Source organism: Spodoptera frugiperda, chromosome 23 (assembly GCF_023101765.2).
Source record: "Spodoptera frugiperda isolate SF20-4 chromosome 23, AGI-APGP_CSIRO_Sfru_2.0, whole genome shotgun sequence".
In the NCBI taxonomy this organism is placed as follows: domain Eukaryota; kingdom Metazoa; phylum Arthropoda; class Insecta; order Lepidoptera; family Noctuidae; genus Spodoptera; species Spodoptera frugiperda.
In genome coordinates, this window is record NC_064234.1 from 6,929,352 (window position 1) to 6,940,263 (window position 10,912).

The 10,912-nt window shown below is 35.0% G+C and overlaps 2 protein-coding genes across 2 annotated transcripts; both read right to left on the reverse strand.

Moving 5' to 3' along the window:
* Window positions 1-3,781: 3,781 nt before the first annotated feature.
* Window positions 3,782-5,987, reverse strand: LOC118267047 (60S ribosomal protein L23a). Its single transcript, XM_035580794.2, has 5 exons — window positions 5,823-5,987; window positions 5,009-5,481; window positions 4,491-4,618; window positions 4,104-4,280; window positions 3,782-3,912 (listed from the first exon to the last, which is right to left on the reverse strand). The coding sequence occupies exons 1-5, from the start codon at window positions 5,851-5,853 to the stop codon at window positions 3,828-3,830; spliced, it is 894 nt and encodes a 297-aa protein (XP_035436687.1). The 5' UTR covers window positions 5,854-5,987; the 3' UTR covers window positions 3,782-3,827.
* Window positions 5,988-7,362: 1,375 nt separating this feature from the next.
* On the reverse strand, window positions 7,363-10,838 carry LOC118266741 (serine/threonine-protein kinase PLK4). The gene is made up of 3 exons (XM_035580263.2): window positions 10,574-10,838; window positions 10,182-10,274; window positions 7,363-10,065 (listed from the first exon to the last, which is right to left on the reverse strand). The coding sequence occupies exon 3, from the start codon at window positions 9,962-9,964 to the stop codon at window positions 7,988-7,990; it is 1,977 nt and encodes a 658-aa protein (XP_035436156.2). The 5' UTR covers window positions 9,965-10,065; window positions 10,182-10,274; window positions 10,574-10,838; the 3' UTR covers window positions 7,363-7,987.
* Window positions 10,839-10,912: the final 74 nt, after the last annotated feature.

Here is a 10,912-nt window from a genome sequence, read left to right on the forward strand (position 1 = left end):
CATAAATGTTCAACAGTCGATTGATACTTCAATATGTTTAGATTTAAAAGACATGATGTTGCGGAAAAAACACGTCGCCCTCCATTTTAATATGTATGATTATGTGACGCAATAACAGGTCAGAAACTCAAGGTGACGGCCAGTCAGGCTGCCTCGACGTGCTGCGGCCGCGAGCCGCGACTACGTCGGCAATAAATATAAATAGCATTAGCTACTTTTTTAAAAGGCTATAACTTCAACGCAGTTCGAATTTTCTATAATCTCTAATAGGTACCTAGATACGTTATCCAGTCTAAATACATAATGCATTAAGTTTTTGATTCTCATGTTTGGAATAAGGAATTTCAAACAGGAAACATGCATCAATTTACGTCTACCTAGATATCTATCTGATTTGTGTTTTTGGACTCTGGACTCGAGAAATTTAATGTTATTTTAACATAGGTTTTAACCGTTTGTAAAGCCAATTGTAGTACCTAATAAGGTTTTAAAGTAGGTACAATATTACTAATTAATAATCACCAACACACAGTCATTAAAATCTCTTCAGGTCGTAGGGCAATTGGTATATGCAAATATGGCAATACAAGGAGAGCTATTTTTGAGGATAGTCACGTATGACACCGTTTTGTTTTATGTCGGTAAACACTTACCTAGTTGTTTAGATAAAACACTATTTAAATAAATTAGATAAAGGCTTAATCTATCACAATTACTTAAAATTGTGATTGTGCTACTTAATTGCAAAACGCTAGGTAGGTAAGTAGACAGATAATGAAGATATATTCAAGGTATTTAGGTGTTTGTTTAATATATTTCAAGACTCATCATGACTAGATGTTGTTAGGCAGTGTAGGTACAGGAAAAAGAGCGATTCGTTGAAGTGTTTTCTTTCACGAGTAGTTAGATATTTCCTTGTATATTGTCCACTCAAGTTATTTTATTAGATGATGAAATAATTTATAAGTTATAAAAAAACAATGTAGGCAAGTCAGTACTTATGTACTCAAAGGGGGTCATGTAGAAAGGCCTATGTAAAAATAAGAACTAAAAAAAGAGCTGAAGCATTGTTACCTACTTATAAATTAACGATAGAAGGTAAATTCATATCATAACCCTAGTGAAGTGTTCTATTAATAATTGTATGCTTAAATTAATTATCTATAAGAGGGTAGGTAATAAATAAGTGTTAATATCTACTGTGAGTCTATGATGTGCATCGTTAGCAGAATTAATTTTAAGCGTAATAGACAAAATAAATTATATCTAGTAATTTACCTAGTCGATATTTATTATGCTGGCCAACATTACACTAATAAAAAATTCAATAATGAAACCGATTATAGGTAGAAAATTTAAACTGTGCGTTGAACTGAACTTTGTACATTTATGCGTACCTAATTGATGTGCGATATCTTACCACAGGAACTTCATAGAAAAGTATTTGGTAAGTATTGTCAACAACAACAAGAAAGGAACAACACTACTAACTTATAATTCCGAATTGTATTGGATCGAAATACACTAGTAGGGTTTTATTTAGTTTTAGATTTAAAAAGAACGTTGCCTCACACTTGGATTTTCTCCAGTCTCGTAGGTGCGTTTACAAACATACAAGTTCACATACAAATGACACCCATACTAGGAATAATAATTTGTGGATCACACAAAGAGTTGTTCCGTGCGGGAATCGAACTCGCTACACGTTGCGCGGCAGCCGATTGCCCAGTAACCACGCCAACCGTGCAGGGTACATATAATAAATAAACAAATATTATCTTACCCACCTAGTTACAGTAAAAACCAAACATAAAATAAAGGTACGTTATCTTAATTAATGTTTAGAACATTCAAAAATGTCACAGTGATTTAGCACATTTACCTATTGTGGACATATTGTTTTCTTAATAACAGACCCACGCAATAGATGAATTTCAATTTTTAATCAGTGTTGTTTTTGTTGTTAACGCACATACCTCTACGTATGTTAGCTAAGTATCTACTTACTCCTTATTACGCCTAATAAAAATATTAATAAAGAAAGACTAAATATTAAGGTACACTTTGTAATCACAGCAGTTATTACTGAAACTGTCTGCTTTAACAAGTTGGATTTAAGGACACTTAAAAAATATGCTTTTTTAAGAAACTTAGATGGCGTGCAGCTCATCAGCAACAAAAAATTCTTCGTAAGATAAAATTAACTCAATTACTTTTTTTCTACATAAGCGTCTGCAACTACCTGGTACTTAGTGCCTGTCTGCGGTCTGCATCAATGAAGGTCATACAGGTAGGTATATTCGTCGACCTTTGGATATGGTCAACTTTATGGAGAGGGAGGGGCTCTATTTGATGATTCCTTCTTCCAGAAGGGACCGGACAAGAAATATGTTTTACTAAATATGAGCGACCGAGACGCGTATATTCAGTGATGTCTCTATGATTGCTAAGGTGAACACCGATAACGATCACTGTATTGCCAGAGACACACTGAATATCGATGTTAAGCTGGACCGGTCACGCCTTACGAGGTCTACACTTCGTTTTGGTTAAGCCCAGGTCCAAAATCCCGAGCAATTAATACTCCAATTGCCAGCCCACTGTCTAATAGCCGATTGCCAAAACGAGGACAAAATAAATAATGGGTTGTTGGAAACTGTCCGAGCAGTGGGGTCGGAATTCTTTAAGACCCCACACTAGAACACACCTCAAAAGTTCTCCGATGGAACCTTAAAGCTTCTAAAGGGGCTTCTTAAGCTTCTAAAGCCCTAACGAGATGAGGCTGCAGTCTTCACTCGATATGTCTGAGTAAGGCAAGCTCCACAGATTTTATGGACATTTGTACACCTCAACACGGCAGTTCAGGACCCAAGAACTGACAAGACAGGTAGATCCTAAAATGAACATAGACAAAAATCATGTCAAATGCTCATGTTGCACCTGTACAGGTTAACGTGGGCAGACTTCCCACTAGATGGAACGTCGATATCGGCTGATGATAATGATCAAACAAACAAATAAACCGAAGTGAATCGCTGTATTATATTTTCTGTGGTGCGTTGATATAGAGATTTGTAAGTTAGTGCTTTATCTAATGTATCTGTTAGGGCTTGTAAACGTTATCGCTACGTGATTCGCTGATAAAAATAGACCACCCCAACACGGAGAGGTTGATTTAGCAAAGTCAAAAGGAATTCCGTTATGGTACGACCGTCTTGTCACTCTATTACTGGTCTATCTGGCTATGCATGTATCTTTTGTAGTTTTAGATTGTTGATGGGTAGCAGCTAGTGGCTCCATCTATATTACGATGTAGGAAGTTTGTAAAAAAAATTATAGCAGCTCAGATTGAGTAGGTAGGTATTCATTTGAGATTTTGTTAGTTAGATTGCTCATTTCCAGTAAAATATTGACATTGAATTGAATGACTTCATGTCGACCACAAAAAATTGGTAAAGGCTACGTGAAACAAGAGATATTAGTGGACTATGTTCAACGTTTGACTGCATGGTTGGCGCAATTCGATTCTTCTACGGAACAAATCCTTGTATGATCTACAGATTGTCTTTCCGCGTTGGTTGTCATACAAAGAGTATAAGTATAGGGGAAGTGTCATTTGAATGAGAATTTCTAAACGCACCCACGACACAGGAAAATATCCTATTTAATAAACTCACATGTTGGATAGTTATTTTACATTATTCAAACTACTGTTTTCTTTGAGTTTGTGACATACAAAATTTCTAAGGAGATGAAAGCAATCTGCAGTAATAACACATCACATATTTTAAGTGTTTTATTCTTATAAAATAAAGTACAACATTAGTTTATATGATGCCGATTTTGTTGGCAACATCTAATGCGTCATAGTCCCTGGCGAGCCGTACGTACGCCTTCTTCTTGCCGTCGGGCCTGAAACGAACAGAGTAACCAACCATTAGTATCACCAATAAATAATTATTTAGATCGCTAATATCTTGTTAATATATCAGAGGTGTGTATTTTTGATATCATTCTCTATCAATGAGATTCCCACAGAATATCATCATTTTATTGTTTTTTTTATTAACTGGCATGTTTGTATTGTTTTATGTATTATTTACCTGATAAGGGTGTTAACTTTCGCAACATTGATGTCATAGAGCTTCTTAACCGCAGCCTTGATGTGGTGCTTGTTGGAGCTAGTGTGGACAATGAATACCAAAGTATTGTTGTCCTCAATTTTCTTCATGGCTGCTTCAGATGTCAGAGGATACTTTATGATATTGTAAGCATCCATGCTGTAAAAAAATACAAAAATATTACATAATATTAAAGAAGCAAACACAAGATATTGGAGATATTCATTTTATTGACAAGCCTTTATACTTGCATTTCAATTCGAAAATAATTTAAGAATAATCAATCAGGAATGTATGTTATAGAATAAAAATAAAGATGCAACTTTCTAAGTTATTCATAAAGATGTAAAATATTGAGAGAGAACTTACCGATTCCTCTTAGGAAGCGACTTCCTGGGGTACTTCGGGTGCCTTGGAGGTTCAAAGGTCTTTGGCCTGCGGAAGTGCACAGAAGTGCGGATCTTGCGTACTCTCTTGCCATGTTCACCTTTGACTACCTAAAAATTAACAAGCATTATGTTAGCATTCCAAAACAATACAACTGCATTGTAGATGTCACATTGTGTTGGGCACTGAATTGACTTGAGTATAAAATAAACAACAATAATAATAATATTGAACTGAAATTATGATATAAGTATCTCTTCACTAATGTCTTTGAAAAATAAACAATGTGTTTATATTATATTATTTGCAATTCTGATTCCACCAAATCTATTCAATCAACAAACTTATCTTTTAGCCATGTCTTCATTGCAAACATGTGCTTTTGTTTTTATAGTCAACAATCAACAATGGGATAGTTGCAAAAGTACTTTTCAATAGAAGTTCTACAGAGAATTGCACTAAATGTTTATTTGATTTATTACTACTTTATTAAAACATACCTTTCTTTGTGCTTTGAGGGCCTTGGCAACGGGTTTAACAACTTGTTTCTTCTGGCCCTTGATGCCGGTCTTCTTAGGCTTAGGGGCAATCTTCAACTTAGCCGCTGCTGGTTTAGGTTTGGGCCTTGATGCAGCTGCAGCTTTCTTCACTGAAGGCTTGGCACTAGACTTAGCTTTCAATGCAGCAGCTTTAGCAGAGCCAGGCTTGGCAGTAGGTGCTGAAGCCGGTTTCTTCTCAGCAGGCTTAGCAGCAGCTGGCTTCGCAGCAGCAGCTGATGCTGGTTTAGCGGCGGCAGGCTTAGCTGCTGGCGCTGCCTTAGGTGCAGCTGCTTTAGGAGCAGGTGCAGGCGTTTTGGCTGATGCTGGTTTAGGAGCAGCAGCGGCAGCGCCAGATGAAGATGCAGCTTTAGGTGCAGCTGCGGGAGTTTTAGCCGTGGCAGGCTTCTTTTCCGCGGGCTTGGATCCGGCGGACCCTGAAAGAAAAACGACAACATTGTAGTACTTAACCTCAATCTGTAATGCTTTTAAAATTTTATCACACAAGGTTGTTACAAAGAAAGAACTATTATAATATGAGAAACTTCGATTTATAACTGTTTTATTTCATTTACAATAGAAACATCAGCACTATTCGCACAGGATTCACAACAAGTACCGCGTGGCTGAGTTAGTAAATGTCACAATGTTTAAGTTCCACATTCTTGTCTAAACAATTGATACGCTGACTGGAAAACGATTCATGAAACTTTAATTACTTCTTATGATATAAAATTCACATTTCACTGATTTAATTCCACAAAATATAAATACATACCGGATTTCTCGGGTTGCTTCTTAGGAGGCATCGTGACAAAAAAGATGGAGGATCACTGATTATGTTGCCAGATAACAATAGATTTTCAAGTTAAATTTTTACCATGGTAACTTTGTGTTTTGTTGTTTGTCTATTCCATCTTACTATCTTACTAATATTATAAATGTGAAAGTTTGTGAATTTGTGCGGATATTTGTACTACTGAAAAATAGTAATGTTAGATGTATATTCCTTATAATTTATATAGGTAATGATTATTATTTGTCCACCAGTTTGCCTGCGTATTTCAATAAGTAGGCAGATTTAGATCCTAGGCGGTTATTAGCGACAACTAACTGCAAAAAAATTATAGAAATGCTATAAATATTGCATGATAAGTTTATTCATTCAGTTACTTTTCATGTAAAAATAATTATATGACAGTAATATAACAGGCCCTGTCCCAACCGGACTAATCCCGAAGAATGATTTGGGCCGAATTAACAATAGATACGAAATAATTACAATAGTGCTTCGTTTGTATTGTAGAATATGATTAATTTTATTTTTCATTTCTTCCTATTTATCATTACATTTATAACGAAATATAACTTGACTAAATACCTTAGTCAAGGCTGTAGGGTGTGGTTCGATTCTAAGGTAGGGCAAAATAATTATTGATGCTTATTTTCATCCTGTTCATCATTGGATACGTAACATAGGTATCTGATGGAAGGTGGGAGTGGAAGGGGGAAACTCGTACCCTGCCCACATGCACATGATTTTGGTTCTTAATTTAGTTAGGCCCAACTGACTCACACACCACCTCGGGCCTGCTTCATGTTAGAAGAACATAAATTATACGTTATTCAATAAATTACTTATTACCTAACCTACACTACAGCTAGTCTACAGTGTCCTGGGTTCGATTTCAAGTATTTCTATAATTCTAAAATAAAATTCTCTCATTCGGTGTGCATGAGCGGCGCCGATTGCTTTCCATTTGGTGATGAGACTGAACAACTTGCTGATTGCCTATACAATAAAAAATAATCGGCAGCTAAGACATTATTGGTAACCGCTTCGCACGCATAGGACGGATCGCATCAAACGGATTGACTGCGTCTATTCTATTGGCAGCGTTCGGATTGCCGACGCGAGTATTAAGCTAAGCGTCCACAGGCCCACATCGTACGCAACGGATTTTAGTTTGCCTTGTATAGAAATTCAAACAACTGCGTCCACTGATCCACATCGTACGGACTGTGCATCAGCAATGCCTAAATGCGATGCGTACCAATGACGTCATACGGAATGCCGATGCCAAAAATCCGAGTGAAAGTGACATCGGTAATCCGATTGTTCCAATTCTCGCGTCGGCAATCCGAACGATGCGGATCAGTAGACGCAGTTGTATGAGTTTCTATACAAGACAAACTAAAATCCGTTGCGTACGATGTGGGCCTGTGGACGCTTACCTTGTACTTGTAAATTTGCTTTGTCTTCAGGAAAATGTAATATTTGGTAGGAGTTGCAAACAATAAAAATAAACACATACACATTTAAAATACTATGCACCATTTGTATTTACTTACATAAATAATTATGTATTTAAAATTAAGCACAAAAATGCTATAAAGCTAAAATTAATACTAAGAGGCACAGTTATTCGAATTATTTACAACATTTTAAGATAAGCACAAGACCATAAGCAAATTACTAATGGGAAACAAAACAGCATTATTAGTACCTATTTAAGAATGTTCCACAAAGTTATAGTATAGTAAGAAATAAGACTTTTTAACTTTAAAAGCTCTATTTACAGTTGGAAAAAGGTTTTATCAAACTTTTACTACTTATATTGTTTCACATTTATACTAGGAATCAAATTTATCAGTAAGCAAAGTAAAAGTGCTTTGGCATTTTATGGTCCGAAGCTTATTCTGTACTTGTTGCAAATATCAGATAAGCTAAATTATATTCTTTATTATACATAATCAAGCCATCTAATAGAATTTGTCAATTTTTTTTTACATATTTTATATTTTCCAAATATTATATTAATAAGAATAACTAATAGAGCTTAGAATTCAGGTTTTGCTCGACAAAAATCAAAATCAACATAAACCATTAAAAAATTCATAAACAAATGGTATCATATTAAAATAATGTTCTTGTAGTGATTTCTAGTAGTTGTAATCACTAGGAGCTTGACTAGAGCTAGCAGCTGTTCGATGAAATGATCCTATATTAAGAAGAGGTGTATTATAATTTGTGTTAATTGAGCCCTGCATTGGAGACTGTACATTAGCAACAGTTTGCACAGGTCTTTTGCCGATTATTAAAGGGAAACACTCATCAGAAATACCAGATAGTGCCGCTTGTACTCTCTTCATGCGATTAGAACACTCTTCAAAGTGATCAGTAATATACTTAAGTTCAGGTGCTGTTGAAAGATTATAATGGGTTTTCAAATTTTTGTCAATTATTTTTAAGCCTTCTGAACTAGTAAAGGTAACTTTTTCTCCGCTGTAAAAGAAGATATCAATATCAGTTGTGTTTTCCATTAACTGGCATTTCGCTAATGATGTGTACAGTGTTATTTTTGGTGTTTTGGCTTTGACAAGTTCAACAAATCGTGAAGCATACAAATATTTTTTCCAGTGTTTCTGTGGCAAATTATGATATGTAAATACTTCATCGGGATTAGGGTCATGGTTAATATTCAAAGTTTTGGTCTTGCTGTCCACTGTGTATATTATAATTTTCATGCCATCTTTGGATATTTTACATATTTCTGTAATTTGTTCTTCTCTGTCTTTCCCCTTCTTTTTTATGAACTCCACAATTACTCCAGAAGGTTCTATTTTTAAGATGGCATTACGTGTTCGGTGTGAAATTGTAGGCAATCTTTCAGCACATAGTGGAGGAACACTCAACACATTAGAATTAACAGCACATGTTTTGGGAACATTTTCTTTGTTTTCTTCTGTATTTAACTGAGGTGTTTTACATTTTATATCCAATTTTCTGATATTTTCAAATAAAGATAGATTACTGTTGCATGGACTATCATTTTTTGGAAACACATTATTTTGACTTCTGAAATCGAATGTTTCTGCTGAAGCTTTATCAACCCCAGCACACAAATTATAATTTCGGTTATTAGAACAAGTAGAATTTGAGTTGATTTCTTGAGTAAACACATTGTAAGATGTAGGCCTTTCATCTTTCTTTTCAATATGAGGCACCATGTGGCACTCTGGCTCACTTTTCTCATCATGTTTGAATTTATTGCTATGCTGGGTGCTGTGCAGTGTAGTAAGAAAACCAGAATCTCGAGATATATCTTGTTTAGATGTACCTTGAGAGTTACACAAAAATGGATGTTCCAAAATTCCCTTCAATGTTATTCTTTTTGTGGGGTCTTTGCACAAAAGCCTCTGTAACAAATCCTGGGCTTGCAGAGAAAGTTCTAATGGTATCTTGTAATCTGCATTTATAACTTTATTTAAAGTGGTCTTAACATGTTGAGTGTGGAATGGTGGGCTTCCAACTAGCAAAGTGTACAACATACACCCCAAACCCCAGACATCAGCCGGTAATCCATGAAATTCTCTAGCAGCCACCTCTGGAGATATATAATTTGGTGTCCCACACATGGTAACATGTTTCTCATCAGGTCCATTCAGCTGTGTTGCTAAGCCAAAATCAGCAATTTTTACATTTAGGTCCTTCGTCAGTAGTAGGTTATTCAATGATAAATCTCTATGAATGATATTGTGTGTATGGAGATACAACACTCCACTCAATACTTGTCTAAATATATCAGCTGCTGCCTTCTCAGAAAGTCCGCGTGTACCTAACTTAAAGTGTTTTGCCAGTTCACCATTGTGAGCTAGCTCTAAAACTAGATAAACATAATGTGCATCTTCAAAGAATGTGTATAATTCTAAAATTGCAGGATGTTTAAGACGCGAGTGAATGGTCACTTCTTGTCTTACTCTGCCAATCATACCAGCACTTGCCATAAGTGCTTTGTCTATCATTTTGATAGCAACAAATAGTCCTGTCCTCCGACATCTTGCCCTATATACATGTGCAAATCCTCCTTTACCAAGATGTTCCAATATTTCGTAATCTTCTATTTTATCACCAAACATTCTTGGGGACTAAAATATTCTAGTATCATAAATGAAAGCAGTTTTTCCTTTTGACATATCTATATGGATCTTCTTTACAGTATCCATTATTTTTTATTGTACTGAAAATTAAAAGATAATTTTCATTAGTATGTGAGTGCTAATAAATAGTTATATAAGACTAATAAGCATATTTTTCAAGTAGTAATAAGAGGTGGAAACAATTAATTATTTATACCTTATTCACTATCCATTTGGCATCATCAATGCTTTTAGAAATTATTTGTTCTACTCTCTCTGGATCAGGTTCAAACTTGTGTTGTTTGTAACTCTGAAAATATAAAATTGATTATGTTTTTCCTATTAGTAACTAGTAAGTAAGCTATAATATCATTTTATATAAAATTCAGAGCAATTGAACACAAGTAGTGGTATTATAAAATATAACTTTTAAAACCTAATATTATTGAGAAGCTAGAACTGTTTTAGATATTTTGGATTGAAAATTCTAGAGCGCAAAGACACTTCAATTTCGTAAAAAGTATTGAATTATAACAAATATGCGGGTTCTTTAAACTTGGCGCTCACACAACAAATACTGGTTTTATCAAAATTAAGCATTTTAATTACCTGTTTAACTGCGAATTTGTAATGTTTACAAGCGTCAGGAGGAAGCTTCTCACACTGTCTCAATAAATGTTTATATAACTGCAAAGGTGTCATAACAACTTTTGTATCATTAGAAAAGTATCTTGTGATTTTCAACATTTACTTTTAAATAGTTTCAGCGCTATATAATTCAATTATTTCTACGAATGCGATTTACTGGATAATAAGACCGCGATCACGTAACTTTGACGTTGATGCGCATCTGTCAAGCATCTGTTGACTGAAAAAAGTAAACGTCCACAGACTAATAATAATTAATAACCTGTTGCATATTGTCAAACATTGTAATAATGTTTCCCA

What these genes read in the sequence shown, in the direction of transcription:
- LOC118266741 (XM_035580263.2), bottom strand. Translation starts at nt 9,964, where the DNA reads ATGTTTGGTGATAAAATAGAAGATTACGAAATATTGGAACATCTTGGT.
- LOC118267047 (XM_035580794.2), bottom strand. Translation starts at nt 5,853, where the DNA reads ATGCCTCCTAAGAAGCAACCCGAGAAATCCG. An exon ending in GAAGCAACCCGAGAAATCCG is followed by an intron (nt 5,482 to 5,822) that starts GTATGTATTTAT and finishes TTTTTCTTTCAG; the next exon opens with GGTCCGCCGGATCCAAGCCC. An exon ending in AAAGTTAACACCCTTATCAG is followed by an intron (nt 3,913 to 4,103) that starts GTAAATAATACA and finishes TGTTCGTTTCAG; the next exon opens with GCCCGACGGCAAGAAGAAGG.